The sequence below is a fragment of the Dipodomys merriami genome, unplaced genomic scaffold (genome assembly GCF_024711535.1).
Source record: "Dipodomys merriami isolate MVZ:Mamm:240054 unplaced genomic scaffold, mDipMer1.0.p SCAF_362, whole genome shotgun sequence".
In the NCBI taxonomy this organism is placed as follows: Eukaryota; Metazoa; Chordata; class Mammalia; order Rodentia; family Heteromyidae; genus Dipodomys; species Dipodomys merriami.
The window spans coordinates 1,019,437-1,046,660 of NW_027205182.1; the positions used below are offsets into that span (position 1 = coordinate 1,019,437).

The 27,224-nt window shown below is 34.6% G+C and overlaps 1 protein-coding gene across 1 annotated transcript in view; it reads right to left on the reverse strand.

Moving 5' to 3' along the window:
* The window catches only part of LOC138804423 (inactive N-acetylated-alpha-linked acidic dipeptidase-like protein 2), a gene marked incomplete at its 5' end in the record, with an annotated part of 214,391 nt that overhangs the window by 148,701 nt on the left and 38,466 nt on the right, over window positions 1-27,224 (reverse strand). The window contains one exon of the mRNA XM_069988680.1: window positions 20,659-20,754. Coding sequence (XP_069844781.1) covers window positions 20,659-20,754 — 96 coding nt within the window. The remainder of the gene's footprint in view (window positions 1-20,658; window positions 20,755-27,224) is intronic.

The following is a 27,224-nucleotide window of genomic DNA, read 5'->3' on the forward strand; positions in this document are numbered from 1 at the left end:
AATCCTAACAATATTCCCCAATGAAGTACAGAAAGCAATCCAAATATTCATATGGAATAACAAAAAACCTTGGCTAACAAAGGAATCCTAGCAGGAAGAACAATGTTGGAGGAATATCTCTACCAAACCTCAAACTCTATGACAAAGCCATAGGAGCTAACCAACTTTATACTGGCACAAAGTTAGCCCTGAGAAAAAAAGGGAACAGAATAGAATACCCAGAAATTAACCCATAGACCTAAAGCCGTCTTATATTTGATAAGGGAGCCAAAAACCTCTATCAGAAGAAAGCCAGTCTCATCAACAAATGATGCTGGCAAAACTGGCTGTCCATATGGATTAAAACAAAGCACAAATAAGGCCACACTAAAGCTACCAGCACAACTATGTTCATTCTATCATTATTTACTATAGCCAAGATATGGAATCAGCCTTAGATGGCCCTCAGTGGACGAATGGATCAAGAAAATGTGGTATATACACACAGTGGAATTCTACTCATCCATTAGAAATGATATTGCAGCATTAATAAGGAAATGGAAAGACTGGAAATATATATTAAGCAAAATAAGCCAGTCCAAGAGACATATGAGTTGCACAATTTCTCTGTAGCTGGAACATGCCTATAAATTGTCAAGAAAACACCTTGGTTCATAAGCAAGGGATTACAAATGAATTAACTGAAGTGTAATACTCTTTATGGAGAATGTGGATAATATAATTCCTTAAAAAATATTGTCAAAGCCCAGTGAAATAAGTACCAGAAAATAGGAGGGTGGAGCCATGGAAAGAAGTAGCAGAATGAAGGGGGATGGGGAAATGCAGTTAAGAATTCAGTGTATATACCATAGAATTGAGGAATAGGAAGGGTTGAGTTGAAGGGAGGTGAAGGTGTTGAAGTGGTGACACAAATCAAGATATATTGTACATGTAAACTGATTTGTTAAATGGTCAAAAAAATCAATGCATACTCTGAAATTAAGAAAAGTGAAGGAAAGAGTGGATTGGGAGCAGTGGATGAGAATTTTGAAAGGGGTGACATTGATCAAAGTGCACTGTATTCATAAACTGCTCTGTAGAATGGCAACACCTTTGTACAACTACTAAAAGAAAATAAAAATATTCAAAAAATATACTTAAATAATTATGGTAGAAAAAAACAAAACTTGCACAGAAAGAAGAGTCCCTTGATTTGTGTTTATTCATATTCTATGCTGTTCATTGCTTTTTAGTTATTTAGTCAACAAATAATTTTTAAGTACTAAATATTCACCATCTTCCAGAACTAAAGTAATCATTATTTCTTTCATTATTATTATTATTATTATTATTATTTTACTATTATTTTTATTTCTTGCTTTTGTTCAGACCCAAACTCTGCCCTGGAAGGATTTATATTCTAGTGCAGGAAAGAAAAATAATGGTAGTGATATATGTGTTTGTGTGTGTGTGTGTGTGTGTGTGTGTGTGTGTGTGTGTGTGTGTGTGTGTGTGTGTGTGTGTGATTGAGACAGACAGACAAATAAGCAAGCTGAGGAGAGAGATAGAAGAGGGGAGAAAGAGGAGGGCTGAAGTATGAGAGGGGAAAAAAGGGAAGATGAAAGAAATAAGAGAGATGTAGTGGTTCTGTAGGAACGTCCTCAGAGAAAATTAAACATTTGCATAGAACAAAGAAAGGAGCTTCGGAGTGAGACTTAAGTGTATTAGAGAAAGCTGCCTCTAAGATGGGAGAATAGAATAAGTGAGACTAAGAAGTTGAGGTCAAAGCAACATAGAAATTATCTTATAAATATGTTAGAAGCAATTGCATGAAAGAAAAAAAAACATTTGAATACTTACCTTGGGGTTCATTTCCCCTTAACATCAACTTATCTGACCTTTTCTGCTTGACTCAGACATATACTAGTTATTGCAAATAAGGGAAACCATGGGACCTATGTTTCTTTGGGCCTGGCTTACTTCACTTAATATAATTTTTTCCAAGTCTTTCCATTTCCTAACAAATGGAGCAATGTCATTCTTTCTGATGGTGACATAGAATTCTGTTGCTTTGTATGTCCCTCCCCCACAGTATAACCCCTACTTTCACTGTATTTGATGTTGGTATAATTTGTGGAGGGGAAGGGCAAAAACAAATCGTTTAACTAGGGATACAGGTGGACCCATTGCAACAATGAGATGTACAAGTCGTTATGTCTAAAAATGAACGTTACAACTTTGGTGGGGGGGGGTAGGATCGGATGGGGGGAGGAGAGGGGAGTATGGGAAGGGATGGGAAGGGGAAACAAAGTGGAGGCAACAATGCTTGATAAGAAATGTACTCGTTATCTTGCCCATGTGATCATAACTCCTCTGTACGGTATTTTCACAATAAAAAAATAAAAATAAATGCAATGAAAAAAATACACAAACTTTGATAACTATATATATATATATATATATATATATATATATATATATATATATATAATAACCTGTGTGTAAAACACAAAAATGCTTCAAAGAAATACATTAAAATGAAGAAAAAGAAGTTGAGGTCAGAGGGAGCTGGGTGGGAACTTTGACAACTAGCATAGAAGCCAAAAGACCAACCCATTTCTCTTTTTCCCCCTGACTTCATTGAGCTTCCTTGTCTGTTGCATGTTATTGAGAAAAGGTAATGTGAATTGAAATAATCATATTGATGACACAGCTAAGCATCTCTCTGTCCCTTCTTTTGCAAAGAAAAATTCCTATGCCTCTCTTAATCATGATAATTATTAAATCATATTGTATTTTTTCTAGCTTTTAATATTTCACAATTTTGTGATATCAAAAATATGCATATCATGTTGAATGTTATCATTAATTAGAAGGAGGTTACTCTGAACCTCAGTTCTCCTTTCTGAATTAAAATTAATATTATTTTTCTTTGTAGGTTTACTATAATGATAAATTGGGAGCATATATATATAAAATCAATAAATATTATTTAATTTTTATTCACTTATGTTTTTAATCTGGGCGAGAATCTATACTAAAGCATTATATTTTACCATGATGTTATTAAACTAATATAATTTGCATTTTCTCTGATGAACATATGAATTCTACATCCCTTGTGTTCTGTCACCTTTTATTTATAATAATCCATGATTGTTCTCCATTGTGCGTGGGTAGGTAATATAGATGAGAGTTCTCCTATTTGACTGAAAGTTTAAATGTGACCTGAAGATGTTCAATAAAGTCTATACTGTTATAGAATTGCAATAACTTCTCTTGTTTTTTTTTAACCTTAGAGTACTTTTTTATTAGTTCCTCAAGCCATCTGACATAAAATTACACTTAAAAAATGTTTGCTTACTAAACTTCTCATCAGTTCTGTTTCATGCATTTGCCATTTGGTCTGACATACTCAGTTCTTTAGTATATCCACTCTGGCATGTCCATCCATCTGCAAACCTTGTCCCCATATAATCACTAGAATGGATTAGCCAGGAATATCAATCAATCCAAGTACAATCCAGGTACAATAATTACTTGATCTCCTTTAGCTCCATTCCTTCCATCCACCTGGGCATTTGGAATGCCCAAAATACTTATTTTAAACACAAAACAAAGAATGAGCATAAGTATGGAGACAACACAGTTGAAAAAACACTAAAATGATAATTGCTCTCTGCATTTAAAAATAGACTACTTTGGAGGTATTTATCATTATTCTTAATTAGGTGATTTGTTTAGATGGATTTGTTTTTATTCTTGGTGCTGGGAATTGAACCCAGAACCTTGTACATACTAGACAAACCCTCTACTATTGCACTCACTGCACTTCAATTCATCCCCAAATAATTCTTTGTGAAACTAGATGTGCCAGTAAGCCCAGATTCTTATGTTTATTCAAATCCTCTCGATGGTATATTTGAATTGTGCAGGTTTCTTGGATATAATGACACAAATTATTTTGAGAGTAAGGTCTTTTTAATTCAATTTTCCTAAATTACTATATAAAAGGTACACAAATTTGGCACAGGTAACTCAAACATATAATCCTAGTACTTGGGAGGCCAGACCAAGCCCATAACACTCTTATCTCCCATTACCACCAAAGCACCAGACGTGGGGCTGTGGCTCAAATGTTAGAGCACTATTCTTGAGAAAAAAATCTCAAGGGCAGTTTCCAGGCCCTGACCTCAAACCCCAAGATTAGTGCACACACACACACACACACACACACACACACACACACACACACACACACACACACACACACACACACACACACACACACACACACATATTGTACATAAACTTGGATTTTAGTATCTAATAATATTTGGTTAATTTAAGCTATCAGTTAAGGGAATAAGCTATTTCATGGCACACGAATGAAATGTAAACCATAAAGTCTTGGCATAATGATGACATTTTTTAAAAGACAAATTAAAATTAGAGTCACACAGTTTGATTTCCTAACTGAATCCCTAAAATCAGGAAATGTCCCAGAAATCAGAGATTGCTTTTCCTTATAGAGTCTAAGACATCAAAATGAAATGAATGTTGAACCATTTTGGTAAGAAAATGTGTGCCTTATTCCTATACCTTGGCTGGGGAAATAGGTAATAAAAGAAAAAGAAAGGAATCACAAGCTCCATCTTTCCTTTCCATTACTATGAAATTATACCATTTCCTTAGGTCAGATAAATGTTTATATAGCTTATACATTCATTGACTTTTGGGAGTTGCCACTGAATGTATTTATGGAGGCTTCTTATGGTTCATGTATTTTATGTTTGTCTTCTATGCATTTGCATCTTCAAAATTATTTATATACCACACGTCTCTAATCCTTTATTCTTTCTATATCAAGCTTATTGGTAAAAATTGAAACTAATTTTGACTAAATTTCTTTAGGTTCCTAAATATACATATTTTCTCTTTTGACCTATGAATTTGTAAGAAACATTCATGTGAATATTGAATGTGAATACCTAACATAAAACATATACTCTGTTGTTATTAAAGTTCTTGATTACAGCCATTCTAACTGTGGTGAGGTGGTATCTCAATGTTGTTTTGATTAGCATTTCTTTTATGACTAGGAAGGTTGAGCATTTCTGAATGTGTCTATTGGCCACTCTTCTTTCCTCTTCTTTCCTCTTTAAGTCTTTAGCCCACTTATTTTTTGGGCATTTGTCCCTTTGAGGATTTGTTGTTGGGGGATTTAATTTTTTGAGTTCCACGTATATTTTAGATATGAGACCCTTTTTCGTTGTATGGCTAATGAAGATATTCTCCCAAACCATGGGCTTTCTATTGATCTTGCTAGCTATGTCCTTTGGCATGCAGAAGCTCTGCAATTTCATGCAATCCCATTTATCCAATTTTTTTTGATTTGTTGTGTTTCAGAGTCTCTATTAAGAAAATTTCTGCCTGTGACAAGGAGACCTAGGGTTTCTCCTATTCTGTCCTGTAATGTTTTCAGGGTGTCTGCTTTGACTCTGGGGTCTTTGATCTGTTTGGAGTTGATTCTGATGCAGGGTGATATATAAGGATCTAGATTTAGTTTTCTACAAGTGATTAACCAATTTTGCCAGCACCATTTACTGAGATACTGCCTCACCCAGTTAGAATGACTATAATCAAGAATTCTAATAACTACAGATGCTGGAGGGGATGTGGAATAAAGGGAACCCTACTGCATTGTTGGTGAGAGTGTAAACTTGTTCAACCACTTTTGAAAGTAGTATGGAGTTCTTCAAAAGACTCCACATAGAGCTACCTTATGACCCAGCAATCCCTCTTTTGGGCATTTACCAAATAATCACAAACAAGACCATACTAAAGCTACCAGCACAATTATGTTTATTGCAGCATTACTTACCATAGCTAAGATATGGAACCAACCCAGATGCCCCTCAGTAGATGAATGGATCAAGAAAATGTGGTATATATACACAATGGAATTCTATGCCTCCATCAAAAAGAATGACATTGCTCCATTTGTTAGGAAATGGAAAGACTTGGAAAAAATTATATTAATTGAAATAAGCCCAGCCCAAAGAAACATAGGTTCCATGGTTTCCCTTATTTGCAATAACTAGTATATGTCTGAGACAAGCAGAAAAGGTCAGATAAGTTGAGTTAGGCAAAATGAACCCCAAGATAAGGATTCAAATGGTTTTTCTATCTTGCTATTGTGTCTAACCTATTTATAAGATGATTTCTTTGTTGCTTTGTATGTCCCTTCCTCACATATAACTCCTGTTTTCACTGTATTTGATGTTGGTATAATAATTAGGGAGGGTAAGGGAAAAACAAATTGTTTAAATAGGGATACAGGTGGACCCATTGCAAGAATGAGATGTATATGACATTATGTCGAAAAATGAACTTTACAACTTTGGTGCAGGGGAGGGGTGGAGGAAGGAGCGGTGGGGGAGTGGGAGGGGGACGTGGAGATGGGAAGGGATGGGAAGGGGAAACAAAGGAGGAGGCAACAATGCTTGATAAGAAATGGACTCATTATCTTTCCCATGTAATTGTAACCCCTCTGTACAGTATTTTCACAATAAAAAAATAAAACATGTCCTCAAAGGCTAAACCAATGCTAAAACCTTTTTTTGGTTTTAAACCATACACATAAAAAATAAATTAAGCTTCACAATGTACTATGGTTTGGGTTCTGGAATGTTCTTCAAGAATAAATGTACTAAAGGTGTAGTCTTTTTCCCATGCTTTATGAGGAGGTGATAGACCCTTGATCTAGGGCCCAGTGACATCTGTATTAGGCCTGTGTCTTCAAAGGTTATTTGGGGGCCTCCTCTTTCCATTCACTCTCCACCCTCAATTAAGCTGCTCCTGCTCTGCCCTACACTCCATGCATGATGTGTTGCCTCAAAAGCAATGGAGTCAGCTGTTCATGACTGAAATCTCCCAAACCTAGGAGCTAACAAAAACATTTCCTTCTTCTAAGCTGATGTGAGGGATTTTTACTCTAGGAATGGAATAGATCCAAACCACGAAGCTCTTATAAGCTTATATCTCGATCAGGATTTGGAGACAAATCACTAAGAATCATGCCACATTCAAATATTCACAAATGTGTCTCAGACTGGAAGACGAAAAGTCAAATGGAAATATAAATCCATGGGGCCAGACAAGTTGGAAGGTACTTAGAATGCACAGTGTTTGAATGTCTTGTGTTTATTTCATTCATTGTGAATTAGGGATCATGCCTAAAACCCGAACCAATGTCAGAAAGAACAAATAATGTAAAATCCTTGGGTAATCAATGGAATGAATCAATGGAATGAGCAGTATATGTGAAACATTTCCATCCTCAATAAGCATATTAGCTTTTGAAAGAAGATGGTCTTAAAATACTTTGTTTTTCTAACAGCCTTCATATTTTGAGTAAGAGCTACTACTGAAGAAACAGTTATTATATTGCTCAGTTAGTACTTGTGCTTCTGTAGCTCCTCACCTTAGTGAGGGGTCTTTAATCAGTGATTCCTCAAGAATCTAAGGGTCACCCACCTTTTTAAAGGTGGAGTGTGGTAACTGATGAGCTTTTGAGATCCAGGTTGGCAAATAGGTTTTTCTCATCTGTCAAATCCAATCAATTTGTAGTGGCATTATAAGGTGATATATTAAGGAGGACTCTGAATCTCAGGGTGAATATGCACAGTTGTCTACTAAAAGTCATACAGAGACATTTGCTTGATAAATACAGAGTGGTGATTTTAACCCTGCTTAAATCCAATTAATACTTCATAAAATATAGAGAGCCTTGAGAATTGCAATGAATCACACTCATTTTATGAATACTTTTCATAATGTAGTTTACTTTAAAAAATTCCATCTCCTGATCCATTTCAAGTGGATTTAATAACTAGATTTATCAAAGTACTTGCAATCTGCAATCAGAAATGACTGTGTTATTAGCAATAGCTTTGGATTTTCCAACAGTCTTGTTCTTATTCCTTTGTGGACAATTATATTGCTTATAATTAGAGCAGATTTAAGGGTTGTTTTTTCAACACTTCTGCATCTCTGAAACTCACTTTTTTATAGTAGATACAAATTAAAGATGAGAGGATCACAACTTCATCAGGGAAATATATATATATATATATATATATATATATATATATATATATATATATATATATATATATATATATAGTGTGTGTGTGTGTGTGTGTGTTTGTCTCCTGGATTATACAGGGTAAATTTCATCTGTTTCCTTCAGTGACTGATTTTGGTAAAAATCCAGTCCACAATAACCATAGTTATATATCTGATCAAAAAGAATGGTTCAAACCAGAGTCTGAAAGCATCTAAGACCATGTGGTGGAGGTTAGTTTTGCTGGGAACTTTCTAGAAATCAACACCATTATTATTTTGTTGAAAGTCACCAGGAGAAGGCCTGTTTTGAATTCAAAAATTCTGTACAGATATGATTCCGGCAACAGCTGTCATATGTTCTACTGTGAAGGAAATCTAGATAACATGCAAACATATGGTGGCTCTGAGCTGTGTTTGCTCCACTCCTGAACTGATATAGAGCTCCTGAACTCCGATATAGAGACTTCAATTACTTTAGTCAATAGGATTTCTTTTTATTTATCTAGTGATAAAACACCATTACCCCCAAAAGCCTGGGATTTGAGTATTTTCCATTACACCAACAGTAGGACTAAGTTTTAGTAAAATAAACAATAGCATCATCACTATAATTTGGAGCTCCTCAGAAAAAACAGATGTAGAAATGTAGAGATATAGATGTGTGTGTATATATATGTGTGTGTGTATGTGTGTGTGTGAGTGTGCATGTGTGTGTATCCATCTATAGATATATAAACATTTGTGTATATCTAGATGTATAGATAAACCATATATGATACATATTTTAAAATAGTAAAAATATTGTTTATCATAATCTTTTAACACAAATTTTGTTGATGTCTTTAAATTTATTATGCATCTATAAATAATAAATAGATGCAGTTAAAGATAAAATATATACCTCCTCAAATATGAATATGTGTATATTTGTACAAGAAGATTAGGTACACTGATAACCTGTATTATTCATTGGCTTATAGCATAGTATGTATTTAGTTGTGCCTTTTCACATATAGGAACCTCTTTGATTCTAATCATTGAGGGCAATAGTAGGACTATCTTCAAGTCTTAAGTATCCAGATGGAAATTTATCATAACAGCTTACAAAAAGATTTCCCAGAAATTTTCTGGCATGTTGTGACATATTAAAATTTTTAAATAAGTAGACAGTACTTACAACTGTTAAATATTTTTATTATCTAGAAAGTACTTTCAACAGCAATGTTTGAAGGGATATTGGGCCTTACTCTTTTGTTCATCTCCTATGTATAGACATTTCTGCTATTCGTCTGTGTAACTCTATAGCACTTTGAAAATGGTATTTTTCCCATTTCCTTATGAATGGTAGAACATCATACTTTCTGATGGAGAAGTAGAACTCCGTTGTGTGTTTAAACCACATTTTCTTGATCCATTCATCCACTGAGAGCCATGTGGAATGATTTCCTATTTTAGCTATGGTAAACAATGATGAAATTAACATGGTTGTGCTGGTAGCTTTAGTGTGGCTTTGTTGGTGCTATGTTGGATAAATGCCCAGGGGTGGAATTGCTGGGTCATAGGGAATCTTTGTATTTAGTCTTTTGAGGAGCCTACATACTGCTTTCCGGAGGGTTTTAAGAGGTTTACATTCCCACCAGCAGAATAGATTTTCCTTTTGGCCACATCACCATCAACATTTGTTATTGTTAGTTTTCTTGATAATAGCCATTCTGACTGTGGTGAGGTGGGATCTCAATGTTTTGCTTTGCATTTCTTTTATGGCCAGAGATGTTGAACATTTCTAATTATTTATTATTTATTTATTTATATTGTAAAAGTGATGGAGAGGTTACAGTTACATAAGTCAGGTAATAAATACATTTCTTTTTGAACAGTGTCACCTCTTCCATCATTTTCTCCCAGCTTTTCCCTCTGGATCCTCTTCCTACAAGTTGTATGGTTCATTTTCAGCATAGTGTCTAGTGAGTATCATTGACTTGTTCACCCTTTCTCCCACCATTTCTGTGCTTCTCCTCACCCTCCTCAAAACAGATAAACTTACATACAAGTAAAAGCTACAACAATATAAAAAAGAAGTTCCATAGGAGAAAAAAGGGAAAATGACAAAACCATGTTTCCATTTCTTTATGTGTCAATGGGTCATTTTTACTTCTGAGAACTCCCTTTAAGTCATTAGTCCATTTATTACTTTGGTTGTTGGTTCTTTGAGGGTTCATTTTTGAAGTCTAGGAATAATTTAGATATGAGGCTTTTGTCTGGGGCATAGCTGGTAAAAATCTCCCATTCTGTGGGCTTTGTCTTGCTAGCTATGTCTTTTGCCATGTAGAAGGTTTTCAATTTGATGCAATCCTATTTATCCAGTTTCTTTGATTTGTTGTGATTCTGGATCTTAGGGAGTTTTAACTCATGCCTAGGAGCTGGAGGGTTTCCTCTACCCCTTAGTGAATATTTTCATGGCATCTAGCCTTACTGGCCTTTGACTCATTTTGAATTGATTCTGGGCAGGGTGCTATATAAGGAACCAGCTTCAGATTTCTGCATGTGTACAGGCAATTTTACCATTCTACCATTTGCTGAAGTGCAGTCATCCTTCCAAGTTGTGTTTTTTGGCTCTCTCTCTTTTTAAAAAAAATATTGTGAATATACCATACAGATGGGTTACAATTACATAAGATATGTAATGAGTACATTTCTTTTTTTTGGGGGGGGTCCGGTTGTGGGGCCTGAACTCTAGGCCTGGACGCTGTCCCTCAGCTCTTCAGCTCAAGGCTAGCGCTCTACCACTTGAACCACAGCGCCACTTCCCGCTTTTTTCTTTTTGCTTATGTGGTGCTGAGGAATCGAACCCAGGGCCTCAGGCATGCAAGGCAAGCGCTCTACCACTGAGCCACCTTCCCAGTCCCATGAGTACATTTCTTAACAAGCATTGTTGCCTCCTCCTTTGTTTCTCCCTACCATCTCTTCACATCTCTCCCTGCCCTCCCCCAACCTTCTGCCTGGCTCTCTTATCAAATATTAGTTAGTTATATATCTGTGGGTTAATTTCTGAGTCTTCTATTCTGTTTCATTAATACTGAGGCCTATTTTTGTGCCAATACCAAGTTGATTTTATTAATATGACTTTGTAATAGAGTTTGAATTATACCAAGCAAAGTAAACCAGACCCAAAGAAATACAGATTGCATGGTTTCACTAGAACATGCTTATAAATCTACAAGTAAACACACTGGGTGGTAAAAAAACAAAAGAATGCACTAGGACATGATAAGTTATACAGGTCTCTAGTCGTTCACACAATGAAACCAAAGGAGGATATTTTTAGGAGAAGATCACTAAGGCTCAAGAGCTATTTGTATAAGATCATATAAAATAGTATTTACCAAAATGAGCTCCAAGAAATGGAAAAAGAAGCTTTTTTATTTCTTTGTTGCTGTTTTTATTTTCTTTACCTTTTGTGTGTCAGTTTTTCTTTTTGGGGGAGGGTAAGAGTGGGACAGAGAAAGGGTGGGGCAAAGGGTGAACAAATGCAGCAATGATAATAAATATTATATTGAAAATGATTTATAAATGTGTGGGTGGGAAGGGAAAAACAAAGAGAGCAAGGAAAGGAGTGATATTGTTTAAAAAGAAATGTACTAGTTACCTAATTTATGTAACTGTAACTTCTCCTTTACAATTATATATATATATATATATATATATAAAGAAACTGTGTATTAAAGTTATTTTTAATGTAAAAGTTGAAAAAAAAGAAAATGGTATTTTTTCAAGAATGATATGTAAAGGTTGTATCTAATTCAAATGAGGGAGAAAAATGCAGAATTCAACACAGAAATTCACTTTCAAGTTCTTGATATACCCTTAAAAGTAACAAGACTTTTTTTTGGAATATAGAAAATTCAATTATCACCAAAAATATAACATTATGGAATGAGGTTTCTGTTTCCTGAAGTAGATGTGAAAACCTTCTGAAATGTTTATTGCGTCTTAAAAATTGTCATATTATTTATAGTCACATATATTTACAGCTATCATAAACTCCTGTTGTGATTTATATTATGAATACATTAATTCTGTTACAAAGAACATTGAAAATCCATTATTTTGAATATATGAATGGAGAAAATGGATGCTTGTATACTAATAGTCTTTCTGTTTTTCTTATGTTCAGATGCAATGACTTCTTAAATATACTGAGACCTTAAATAAATATATATGGAAAGGATCAACTTCTTTTTAAAAAGTGAGTCAAATTTTGAGAATTTAACATTCTGCAACATTGAGTATTAAAAAGGAAAAAGAGAAGCAAAAGACAGGCCTTTTGAAACTGTATTTGTGCAACAGATTAAAAAAACACAATAAATCAATTCTCTCTGGATAAGAGAAAATATAGTCACAATACAATCTCCAATTTCAGTAAATGGATACATTGGTTTAATTATATATTTATGAAGAAAATATACACCTGCAATATTTCCTCTTCAAAGCAGAGGCTTGGTTTTTAATATACTATCATCTCCCTTGAGTAACTAGCATTTTTTATTACAACAAGCAATCTTTGCATTGAAAATTTATACTTGGGATATTTTCTGTTTGAGCTTATGTCATGAAAACCTACACAGTAGTCCCTGTAGAGACATTTTGCTTCTACAGTAATTTAATATAGTAGGGGAAAACAGCATTTTTAAAAAACAGAACCTTTAAATCCATAGCTTCAGAATAACCTCAAATGTAACACATGTAGAATTAAAAAAATCCCTAATCTTCCTTTCCTAAATAAAATACATTTTTATATTGTATCCCAACAATTCGTCCTCAGCATTAGAGATTACAGGAAGGTACTCTAATTTGTTCACTCAGATTAAAAGTCATACCAGGTTTGTATATATTTAGAGACCTATATCAGAAATTCTAATAGCCTCATGAACAAAACATGCTTTGAAACTTACTAAATAGAAATGAAAGGTTTGGCTAGGTATGGTGATACATGCCTCCAATTTCAGCACTTGGGAGGGATGAAAGGTTAGGCTAGGTCTGCTGATTCATGCCCTAAATCACCGCACTGGAGAGGTCAATACAGGAGGACTGCAAGTTCCAGGCCAGCCTTTGCTAAGTAACAGGAACATAGCAAGAGGATGGGGGTGAGTGCCTTTCTCTTCTTCATCCTACATGTGACTGCTGAGCTGGTTTTCAAAGCTGTGGTTTAGAATGACAACTCAAAAGAAAGCAAATGATTCTGTACTTCCATCTGCCTCTCTATTCCCTAGAATTCTTTATTGGGAAATCATTAGATTATTTAAGCTCTTATTATTATGGGTTAAGCATCTTAAGAACATTATAACAACAGGAATATTTTTAAAGGAAAATTTTAAGTAATTGAAGATTTATATTTCAAAACTCATATTTAGACTACTATGTGAGCAAATGGCATCACGGTAATCTAATACATGTTCAAATGCAATAAATATTAATGAAATGAATATTAATGAAATAGTTGGAAATTCACGCACATCACTATAGAAATGAATTACATTTATATCTACAAATTAAAGGCAAGTATTGTAGAATTCAAATTGTATAATATGTGCTAACTTTGATTTCTAGGCTTTACCCAAATACTGCCTTACAATGAAATTGAAGGTTGTTTGACTCTCTTAATATACCTAACAGGTATAAATATTAATGTTCCAACTAAGTCCTCTTTGTGATATTGTTCTCACAAATAGCTTTAATAAAAGATACTGCTTAGAAATAATATTAAAAAGGGGAAATAGGGCCGGGCGCCGGTGGCTCACGCCTGTAATCCTAGCTACTCAGGAGGCTGAGATCTGAGAATCGCGGTTCAAAGCCAGCCCGGGCAGGAAAGACCGTGAGACTCCTATCTCCAATAAACCACTAGAAAACCGGAAGTGGCGCTGTAGCTCAAGTGGTAGAGCGCTCGCCTTGAGCTGAAGAGCTGAGGGACAGCGCCCAAGCCCAGAGTTCAAGCCCCATGACCGACAAAAAAAAAAAAAAAAAGGGGAAATAGGGTTATTTTAAAGAACAATATTTTTGAAAGCTCTAATATTAAATCTGATACCAATTAAAAAGAAAGATTTTTTTTGCTTAAATAAGATGCAAAAACAATGGGAGAACTAAGATACTGATATTTGTTGAGGAAGCTCACAAACAGAATTAAGTCATTGGCTGGTTTCCATGGTATCACATACATGATCTTTTCTGCCCTGCTAAAGATACCATTCATATACTGACATATTTATATATGACCTAGAAGTTTGAGAAATCAAATGAAGCATATTATCAAACCAGTACTACAAAATTTGAGGAAACATCACATCAATCCAGTATTAATATCTTAGCTATCCTCTGGTACTATGTACCTTCTCCATTCACATTTGATTTTAAATTATTCTAAGCCTACCTATAATCTTTGATTTTGTTTCATTTTCCCAGAATTCTATAGCCATCATTAAATTAGTTTATATTAATTAATGAATTTATTTTGAAGAGCCTCATAGTATTCTCTTCTTACATGCACCATTCTCTCGATGAGTGTCTATCCATCCATACCAATCATCTTCTCACGGGTCTTAGTTCTTTTCCATCTCTATAGAAAGGTTAGGTGACTCATCACTGATGATGATGTTACATTACTGACTGCTGCTCTTTGGAGCAGCCCCTAGCTTACATGATCTCTAAGTGTATGATATGTGGTGTCACTGAGAAATTGATGTTCCAATCTGAATATTTTGACTTAAATCTATATGTGAAGGATGACCACTACGTATAATGTTGCATTTATAGACCCTATGCACAAAAAATTCTCAGCACCTCATTCATGCATCAGACCACCTTGATGTGCCTGCCAAGATGTCTGATGGTATTCCTAACCTCAAGTCAAATGTCAACCTCTTCACTTTCTCCAAACCGGTCATCAATATAGTTAATAACCAACAATAATACAGACTTTGTTTAAAAATAGAACCAGTTATTCTCAATGGGTAATTGAAGTGGAGTGTAGGTAACCTGCTTCATGCCTCAAATCTTGCAAGATCTATTATTTCATGCCAAAGTTGTCTCTCAAAGCTGTCATTATTTTTCCATCATTGCTTTCCACACACTGTCACCAACAACCTGATCTTTAAGACACTTGCTGGGACACCTCATTGACATTCAGACAAAATTGAATGACTTAAATTCCTCAAATGTCACCTCTCTGGTGACATATTTCAAGCCTTCTTTCCTCCCGTATGTTTACTGAAGATTACTAAAAACATTCTATCCTGGGTCTTTTCTTCTCTTGTTTTGTTCCTTCTATACTTTGCCTACATTCCTATCATCTTTTGCAGTTTATTATATTAAAAGATTTTCTGTGCTTGATTATTGCTTTGAAGTAGCTCCTGTGTATTCATTGTCATTATATTTCAAGTGTTGTTGCTCCATTCTTGGCTTAGAGTAGACAACTAGGAATGCTTACCAGACTAAAAACAATTTATGAGCTAAGTGCTGAAGATTTAGCAATATAACTAAGAAAATTCCTGGGTGTAAGAGGAGAAATAAGCTTATTTCAAAACATGAATCCATGGTGATTTTTATTCACTTATTAAAGGATAAGCAGCTAGGATTTATACTGGTATTTAATTCATGTTTAGTCTTTGAAGGAATTAGTTTGGCTTCTACAATAATTTAAAAAACCAAATGCTGTTTTTAAGCAATTACAGAGGATAAGAAAAATATCTCCACATCCATTCATCACGTGTCGCCCTTTAGCAAGTTTTACACAGCACCACCTGGCTGTCATGGAAACCATGATGGATTACACCTTTTGATATCAATATTGAGCCTCATTCATTACTTTCTGAAGTTCCATGCTTTATATCAAAAAGACAAATGCCAAGAAAAATTCAAACTTTTCAAACAAGCAACAACAAAATCTACAGGACAACTTTGATGACCTATTTTCAAGGACTCACAGCTCATGTAATATAAATGAGCGTGGTTTAATTAAAAATACAATTGAAAATCAACAAAACACTCTAACTAGCTTTATAATATGTACAAATGAAAACAAAATTAGACACATAATCACACTTGTGATTTATAACAAAGATCTCAAAGACAAATAATCACTTGGAAAGAAAAGTAAAATTTTGGTGATACTAAATATCAAATTTTAATCCAGTACTAATTATGTTTCATAACTTTATAAAAAGTATTCTTACATTTCATCATAATTGGTAGATAAGAAGCTATACCTAGTCGAGGTCTTGTTCAGGTGTGTGTGTGTATGTGTGTGTGTGTGTATGTGTGTGTGTGTGTGTGTGTGTGTGTGTGTGTGTGTGTGAGAGAGAGAGAGAGAGAGAGAGAGAGAGAGAGAGAGAGAGAGAGAGAGAACGGAGAGAGAACGGAGAGAGATGAGAGAGAGAGAGGAGAGAGAGACAGAGACAGAGAGTCAGAGACAGAGACAGGGGGATCAGATTCTGAACTCATGTCCTCATACCTGTTAGGAAGGCATTCTATTAATTGAGTCACACTTCTTGTATCTTTTTCCATGTTATTTAGATGTAGAATTTTCTCTTTATACCTTTACTAGTTTGGGCTACAAATTCTCCATATCACTGCAGATCATAAGCACATACTATCATGCTCACTGGTTGAGATTGAGTCTCATGAACATATTTTGCCCAAGCTTATATGAAAACATAATTCTTCGATCAATTTTGCCCCTCAAGTAGCTGGGAGGAAGCTTTGAGTGACTGCTGGATTTTCAACTTCAAAGTCGTTTCATTTCTAAAATAATCTTACTACTATGCAAATAGGAGTATAATAATACATAATATGTGGTTGTAATATTGCTATTATCCTTAGTGGAGCAAAATATTCTGAAAGCTTCTTAAGTCTATAATTCATTTGTATACATGTGGTGTATTTTCAAAATTTAATTAGTTTTGTTTGCACAACTACTTTATATATGTGTATAAATACATGTGTTGCATAAAATAAAATACAAATTCAGAAAATTCACATTAAAATGTACTTTGAATATCTAAGCTCTAGAAAGTAGTTCTAATATTGTTACTAACAATATGTAATTGCATAAATATTTTATTTGTAGAGAAAATTTACCCATTATGTATTTGAAATGATAGATTGATTGCTAGTGAGAATGGTTATTATGCAAGAATTCATTTTGGCATAAAACTAAAATAAATCTTTTACTGGAAATTATGATATTTGGTTAACAAGCAAGAACCTAAATTCATGCACTCTACTTCATAATTCATAATCATCTACACTATTCAACACTATCTATTATTTGTTTTTAATTATTTATTTATGCTGGTGCTACAGCTTGAACCAGGGCTTGTATTCTCATTGTCTTTTCTCTCATGGTTTATGCTCTACCACTTGAGATACATCCTACAATCTGGACTCATCTATGTTTACTAGGTGGTTTTGTTTTGTTGCCGATAAAAATAATAGCATTAAGATCAAGTCAAAATGCTTTTTGTAGATATTATGAGTTCTACTAGTATGAATACAATTAAACTGCGAAGCAGAAGAACCTCGGCCTATTTCTGCAACATGAGTTCAAGGAAATTTGATGAGTTAATATTGCTGAGTGCACATTTCTCATAGAACTCTTGCTTTTGCATTTAAGTCTTCAATTTCTCACACACAGAATTTTCCCCAACATCTGTTTAATGAGTTAATAAAATATCTGTTAACATATTGAAACAGAGGTGTAACAGATGTTAACAGATGTGTCTTCTTTCTAATGATACCCTGTCTTCTGTTTGTTTTCCACCAAGTATTGACCTGTTTTGACCTGTTGTATGAGTCCAGGCTACGTTCTATGCTCCTTGACTAATTAGTGCTTTACAGCATGCTCTCAGGAAATTATTTCATACATGTGGTCAAGAACTTGGGTACTGAGAATCAGTGTGGGTTTGTGTCTCTACAATAACATTTTCCTATTTAGAGATTTCATGTTCTATACACCATAATCTTATTACATATCTAATGTCCTCATGATCTTAAATTGCCTCCCCTACAAAAGTCCCCCCCCCTTTTTTTTAAAAAAGAAACCAGTAACATAGTTTTATTATCATCATTATTAGGCACAGTTGTCTGTACTATATTTTTAATTTAATTTTATTGTCAAGGTGATGTACAGAAGAGTTACAGTTATATATGTGAGGTAATGAGATTTTTTTAGTGAAAGAAAAACAGGAAAAATGAAGAAAAGATTATGATTCTATTATCTTATAATTTTCTAGTTCATTGATTTAAAATAATATACAAAAGCTGGGCACCAGCAGCTCATATCTGTAGTCCTAGTTCCCAGGAGGCTGAGATCTGAGGATCATAGTTTGTAGCCAACTGAAGCAAGAAAGTTCATGAAACTTTTATTTGAAATAACCTTCAAAATAGCTGGAAGTGAAGCTATACATCAAGTGGTAGAGTATGAATCTTGCAAAGAAAAGCTATAAGGGACAAGTCCTAGGCCCTGAATTCAAGTCCCATTCAGGCCACCTCAATTAAATGAATACCAATTTTACATACCCAGAATACTTGATTGAATCTATATAGATTCAAGTGTATGTATATGTTCATCCAAATATGTAATATAGCTATTCATTCAGATATATTTATACATTTTGTTAGATATGTGTTTATATGTGTATATATAATCTCTAAGCATTAGGAATAAGGATAATATTTTAAATACTAAGGAAGTATTTAGTGCCCACTTCTATCTTATTAAATATAAAGAATAATGGACAAAGGATAGATATACTAAAAACTAAATCAATGATCTGGGATGGACTGCAAAGAAAAATTAAAGAATCATAGTTAAGACCAAGGTATTTTGAGATTAAAATAATTCTAAATTAAACATAATTCTAATGCAAATTATTTTAGGGATACAATAACAATATAAATTCACAAAGTTCTTAAATGTCAGAGATGAATAAAGTTTATATTTTTTATTTTTGGGTCCGGTTGTGGGGCCTGAACTCTGGGCCTGGGCGCTGTCCCTCAGCTCTTCAGCTCAAGGCTAGTGCTCTACCACTTGAGCCACAGCGCCACTTCCGGCTTTTTTCTTTTTGCTTATGTGGTGCCGAGGAATCGAACTCAGGGCCTCAAGCATGCAAGGTAAGCGCTCTACCACTGAGCCACCTTCCCAGCCCCATGAATAAAGTTTATAAAACATGTATCATGAACTCATTTTGTTGCTTCTCCGTGAGCTTCTTACCATACTTCCTTTTATATTAAACGAGAAAAAGAAGCTGTAAAACTTGATTGAGATGTGAGGATGACTAAATCTTTCAAATATTCATAGGGAAATATAGATTATTTTAAAGAAACTAAAATGCTGATAGTCTAAATTCTGTTCTCAAAAGACAGGTTTTGACAGGTTTTGTATCAATAACTGGTAAATATAAACATTCATATATATCATATAATGTCAAGAATGTTAAATTTATTTACTTCATGGTGTAAAACATATTTTTTCACATTATAAACTTATGACTAAGGAAATACTATAACAATGTAAGTATTCCACCATAGAATAAAAACGTCCTATAATAGGTCCAACCTTGTTCATTATTACAAAACAGCTATTTTTTTTTTTTTTGCCAGTCCTGGGGCTTGAACTCTGGGCCTAAAGCTGCCCCTGGCCTACTTTTGCCCAAGGCAAACACTTTACCACTTGAGCCATAGCACCACTTCCAGTTTTTTGAGTAGTTTATTGGAGATAAGAGTCTCATAGAGTTTTCTGCCAGGGCTGGCTTTGAACAAATATCCTCAGATCTTAGCCCCCTGAGCAGCTAGATTATAGGAATGAGCCACTGGTCCTCAAGAAAACCTCTTCTTTTTTTTCTTTATTTTTTTTTTTGGGGGGGGGTCTGATCGTGGGGCCTGAACTCTTGCCCTGGGCGCTGTCCCTCAGCTCTTCAGCTCAAGGCTAGCACTCTACCACTTGAACCACAGCACCACTTCTGGCTTTTTTTTTCTTCTGCTTATGTGGTGCTGAGGAATCAAACCCAGGGCCTTATGCATGCAAGGCAAGTGCTCTACCACTGAGCCACCTTCCCAGCCCAAACCTCTTCTTTCTTTATCACAACTAAAAAATATTATAAATGAACAAATATCTCAATTATTTGGAAAGAGTAATGCAAAGATCCATTTGGCATGATGATTAAAGCAGAAAATTGTATCTACAAATATAATGCAAACATACTTTCAGGCTAAAAGGAAATCTTTATTATTTTACTGTGGATAGATGCTTAAGATCATACACCAAGGTGATGATATCTATGAGCTTGAATAGAGGTTTTTCTAAACATTTGTTTATCATCTTTACTTCTTAGGAAAACAATATGATGCCACAAAATCCTTTCTAATATATTTCACAAATTCATAATTCAAGATTCTTCTTGGGTGGTTATTTAACTTTCTTCATTTACCAAAACCAAACAAAGTAAAACTAAACCACAACTTTCCCAATACTATTCAAAATTACATCCTTCTACATACCTTGGCAATTGTTGTATGAAAGTTGAAAAAAGGATCTGTTTCTTCAATTTTTGTTGCAGGCTTAGGAAAAATGGCCTCAGAGAGAAAACTTGGACCCTGTGGCAAATCAAAAAGGAAACAATCAGACTCCTTATTGATTTTACTCTTCAAGTGTTATTGGATTTTCTTTAAAGATTCAAAGAACTCTAAATTGCTTTAAGGTTTTTGTTGATTGTTGAATTTCATTCTACTGATCTAATTACCTATCACAAAATATTTGTGAATTAAAATGGGGAATATTCTATAGCTTTTGACATAAGATATATTTACAAAATTATGTTTTCTTAAAAGTCATATTTTTTCCATCTCCCCTCTTGTTCCTTTCAGTAGAGACTTGTATATGAATATCTTGACTACAATATCAATCTCTTCTCCATTTTATATATTCTATATCATAATCTGGTAGAATATTTTTTGGATAAATATGATTATCTAGAAAAACCTCAATAAAGTGTGCATGACATTTTTAATATCATAATACTAATTTCAAATCTGTAAGATATATATGGGGGTAGAAATCCTACATGTTCTCATGGGTTGCCAATTGAGACATAATACATAGTATCAGAATCTTAGCATTAGACAGTTGAAATAAATCAGAGATAATCTAATCCATTTCTGACAGATTTAGTCAAGTTTCAAGATGTAAAAAGCATGAATACTAACAAGATTATAATATAAATCAATAATTTTGGAGTTTTCAACATTATCAGCATAAAAGATATTGTTTATATTATAAATATAGGATTCACTTGAAAACCTCTAGGTTGTATGTACAGAAAACCATTATCTAGGGACGGGATACATGTGGGTAGAAAGATGATAGATTTATAAATACATGGGTGGATAATATCTCTGAAGACTATTGTGAGAAAGGAAATGTTGAAGTACTCTGCATCAAAAAGGACTTCAAATGAAGAATTAAACTGTATTTTATTGGATATTAGAGACACTCAGTAGCAGAGCAGATAATTTTGGAGTATATCAGTCAGTGTTGAAGAGAAAAATTCTGGAATTTTAGATTTGGAAGTAATTGATGAGGATTGAAACCAACATAACTTTATTACCATATATTAAACAATTCTGGACAATTTAGACTCCCTACTCTCTACTAATACTGAGATAAATCCAAAGTAACGTCTGTGACTAGTGCAGCACAGTCTCAGTTTAAATAATAGGACCATGAGTCAGCAAATGACAATAGTACCTACTGCTACTAGATGTTCATCAAAATATAGTTCTTGTTCTTCTTCCCATTTCTCCTCACAATTGATAACACATTTGTGAGAAAGTCTGCCCAGTGTTAATGACAACTTTGCGGACTTGCCATGTGGTCCAGACTTAACATCTCGAAGTATTCCAAATTAACTAACTGAAATTGTTCATATAAGAAAGCAAAATATTTTGATTGGAGGGATTATGAATGAGGAAGATCCACTCTGCAGCTCTTAGCTCCCTAAATGGTAGTCAATGCACCTACCTAGAATTAACGGGATAATGGTGGTGCATCCACAACCCAGGGCTGGACCCCAGTGCTTCCATTCCACATGTATCACCTAATTTAATCACATGGACATCCACAGGGTACCTTCTCTTTAAAAATGAGAACCAGTGAGCTGTTGTTTTGTACGTTTGTTTGTGCCAGTACTTGTGATTGAATTCAGGACCTGGGCACTATCCCTTAGTTTTTTCTCTGAAAGTTGGCACATTATTACTTGAGCTGCAGCTCTACTTCTGAACTTCTGCTGGTGGTTGGAGATAATGTTCACAAAATTTCCAGCCCAGTCTAGATTTTTGTTTTCTGTTCGGTTTTCTGTTCTCAGCCTCCGGAGTAGCTAGAACTAAAGACACGACTCACCAGCACCAGTCTAAAATCAGTAAGTTTTAAGTGCTGTTTCAAGACCACACCATTATTGGCTGTGAAAGCCAGGTTTATGTAACCGCATAACTCACAGTTTTCTTCTTATTCCATGCTTGCTACACATGGCTAACGTTTCTTGAGCCCCAGCAAGAATCAGCATGTATAAGTTAGTAAGGATGACTTCTTTAGCTTTTGTCCCAGTTTCCTCCAAGCCTTCGTCTACTTTCCTTAGCAGCACAAGCACTAAGTACAGTTTAAAGGATAAAATCAAAGACCCCCTGCTTAGACTCACTAAAACTGAAACTAGGAAGTCTCATGTGGGCTTCAATCATTGCAAAATTCTCCTCTCTGCAATCAGAAAATCCACAGATCAGTAATTAAACTCAATCTATGAAATTCAAACACTTGCAACCTTTGAATGACACTGACATTCATACTTTGCTGGACTCAAGAAAAGGTAATTCTGGCTATGATCTTTGAAACATAATATTCATATCACAATTCAGTAGGGAAAAACCCTTAGATAAGGAGGACTTTAAAGAAAGTAGAATCACACATGCGCCCAATGTAGAACACAATTAGAACACTATTTTCTGAATGTACTCGTTTTATATCTTAATTATATTTTTTTCAGATTTTAGGAAATTCCGTAGGATTAACTTTATTGAAAATATTCAAAGTACCTATTTAAAGTCTCCTATTTATTTAGTTGCCAAATCTTAGGCATGGGAAATGCATTTAGATTTTTAATTCAACTCAAATACACAAAGTAAAGCATGGATTACTTAAGTAACTAAATGCTTTTACAAATATGCACAGTTTCTAGAAATTCAATAGTAGAAATCAGCTATGCATCTAGACACTGTTCGCTCACATCTGCCATTCTGGCTACTCAGAAAGTTGAGAGCTGAGAATCAAGGTTCAATGCAGACCAGGCAGAAAAATCTGAGACTGATATCCACGACTAACCTGCAAAATATTGGATGTGGAGCTGTGGCTTAAGTTGGGCCTGAGTTGAAAAGGCTAAAGCCAGATTTCAGATCCCATGTTCAAGCCCCAGTACTGACACAGAAAGAAATAAGCTAAGCTTGTGTGTATTTGCACACATTTTCAGGTTCCTGTACTGTGAGCAGTTTAACCTTGTCTACCTGGCTCTAATTCCTCACTTGAGAATGAGAAGAATGGTTTGAGATCTTAGTATGGTTATAACCTTACCTTTGATCCATCTACCTCATGATTATATTCCTAATCATATAAACTTTGAGAGATTTTTATCAGTACTATTTAATTTTACTTCTTTTAAATTTTATTTATTTTGTGTATGTGTTTGTGTGTGTGTTGGTCATGGTGCCTGAACTCTGGGCCTGGGCGCTGTCCTTCAGCTCTTTAGCTCAAGTCTAGTGCTCCATTACTTGAGCCGCAGCGCCACTTCCAGCTTTTTCTGCAAATGTGGTATTGGGGACTCGAACCCAGGGCCTCATGCATGCAAGGCAAGCTCTCTACTACTGAGCCACCTTCCCAGTCCATTTTATTTTACTTTTTTTGTGCAGGTCCTGGAGTTCGAACTCAGGACCAGGGCACTGTCCCTGAACTTTTTGTGTCCAAGGCTAGCACTTTAATACATGAGCCACAGCCCCACTTGCTGCTTGTTTTGGGGTAGATGGGTGAGGGGTAATTAATTGAAGGTAAGTCTCATAGATTTTACTACCCCAGCTTTCTTGAAACCACTATCCTCATATCTCCTGCCCCTGAATATCTAGGATTACAAGTGTGAGCCACCAGCAGGTCAGGAGCAGGCCAGGAGCAAACAACAGCACAGGCTCAGGAGAGTACAGGGACTACATTTCTTAGAGATGACACCTGTAATCCCAACTAATCAGGAAGCAGGTAAAGTTATGGAGACTGTTTCACAAACAGGCCCAGGATACTGCTACAAACCTGTGTGCCTAGATTCTCAGGAAGTGAAGTAAGAGGATTGTGTTTGAGACCAGCCTAGACAAAAATGAGCTGAAAGCAAAATGTCTGACTTGGTGGCTCAAGTGGCAGCATGCACTATGTGCCAGCACAAAAAAGCAATAACAATAATGATAAGATCACCAATTAACATATATAAATGCAATAAGTAAGCATAGAATATATACACTAATGTTAAATGCAAATATTTCTATATTGATTTGAATATTTAGATATTTATTTCATATACCTTATTAAAATATACTCTTTGGCACCTATAAATGTGCAATGTATTATACTATTCTATAATATTACAAATATTCATAAATAATTGATGCATATTACTAATAATGATTGAATATATAACAGTATTTATAGACTATGTGGTATATGACAAATTAAATTGTCTGTGCCTAAATTTTCTCACTTATTTGTAGAATGAGTATAGGTTTTCTTTCCATAAAGTCATCACAAGATTTATTAGCTAATGCATACAACATTCTTTTTTAATTATCTCTAAGTAGTTGTACAAATGGGTTTCAGTTCAACATGTCAGTTTGTCAGGACTATGCACATTGATCAACATCACTCTTTTCATCATTCTCTCCTCCCAGTCTATCTCAACCCAACCCATGCCCTTCAAATCTTTAATTCAATTTTTAGAAATATCTATCCATACAACTCTGTCAAAGAGTTATTATTTTTTTCTCTTTTCTTTTTTTTTTTTTTGTTGGACGTGGGGCCTGAACTCTGGGCCTGAGCGCTGTCCCTCAGCTCTTCAGCTGTAGACTAGTGCTCTACCAATTGAGCCTCAGCCCCACTTCCAGCTTTTTCTGCTTATGTGGTGCTGAGGAATCGAACCAAGGGCCTCATGCATGCAAGGCAAGCACTCTACCACTGAGCCACCTTCCCAGCCCCCAAGGAGTTATTATTTTTCTAAGTTCATAGATGAAAGAAACAAACTGATGAGGGAGAAGAAATTTGCCTAAAGAAACACATTTACCCATTGGTAATCTGAGCACAGAGCTCATTAACTGATCTTGAGCCCATTGATTATCAAATACCAGTTGATGAAGTAGTACCATACTTGGGCCTAAAACAGCCTAAGAATACAAGGACAATGCAGATTCCTTTATAAAACTAAATATAACCTAAGCAAAGGGTTATCCAATACCCTGACATTAGAGTATTGTTTTTATCTTATAAATTGTGTTGAGAATGGATTGTGTTTTTTTTTAAATTCTCTTTGTCTGAATAACCTTATATTTAAGGTTAAAAATTGGTACTTTATGTTGGTCTCTGAATTTTATTTTATAATTCATTTCAATTGTCCTAGGAGATTAAAATCTGAAAAGTACTTATTAAATCCTTTCAGGCTTCTCATCATGCAAGTTTCAGAGATAAAAAATTGATTTTTAGTGAATTTATTAAAAATTCTACACACTCTGTGTCAGAAGTGAATTTGTCTAAACATTCAAACTCACAATCTAGGATCCAGCTCCACCATTCGATGGCTTCAGAAATACAACCTTACAAGGTTAGTGGGCAATTTCATGACTTAAAAACAATAAAAAATAAACAGAACACTTACCAAATACTAGAGAAATAATAGCTACAAATGTCAAGATAATACGGACTCTATGATTGGTTGGTGGATTAACAGATTTTTCAATATATATGCTAAATACTACTTAGCAGAAGGTCATCCTCTCCCAACACTTAAGGATAATCTGGTTGCAAAAGAGACCTTGTAATTTAATGCAGACTTCCTAAACCTTTTAAGCAAAAGTACCAGTTAATAATAAAAATTAAATATTCTGATTGTTTCAAAGATTCTTGCATACCTGCTTTGTGTGAGAAGATTACAGGGAGAGTATATGTGGGTGTAGAAATTTCTGAAAGAACCACTGATGTACAAAAGATATGCATCTTAACAGATATTCCACACAGTAGACAGAATATCCATACATAGACAGATCTTAATTGCAGGATACGATACTAGCCTCACTCTGAGAAATAGATGGTAAATGTAATTTCATATTATGAATAATGGCTAATAGTACCACCATACCAGCTTGACTAAGTTTTATTAAATTGCTATGAAAATAATATTACCACTATTATATAGGTAAATAAACTGAGGCAAAATGATTTTAAATCTCTTGACAAAGCAGTGAAGCTGAAGCTATATAGCAACAGGAAGTATCTGTGCTTTTTCAAAATTTCAAAATACATCCTTTGCACATATAGCATGTAAGTTATCATACAGTATAAGATTTACTCATACATTGTGTATGTATATATATGTGTGTGTGTGTGTGTGTGTGTGTGTGTGTGTGTGTGTGTGTGTTGTGTGCTGAGGCATGAACTCATTCAGCAATTTTACTCAAAGCTAGCACTCTACAATTTGAGTCACACTTACACCTCCATTTCCAATTCTTTGCTGGTTAACTTGTAGTTTCATGGACTTTCCTGCCTAGTTTAGTTTTGAACCATGGCACTCAGATCTCAAACTCCTAAGTAGGTAGGAGTACAGTTATGAGCCACTCAGCTTCCAACACTTATTCATGCTTGATAATCCTTTCAGGGACGCAAAATGTACAACCTATGTTTGTGTCATATAAATTTCATACATGATTATAATATATATATATATTACTTTGGGGTAAAGAAATTCTTTTCTTGCCTTGATCTTATGTCTTTGTCAATAATT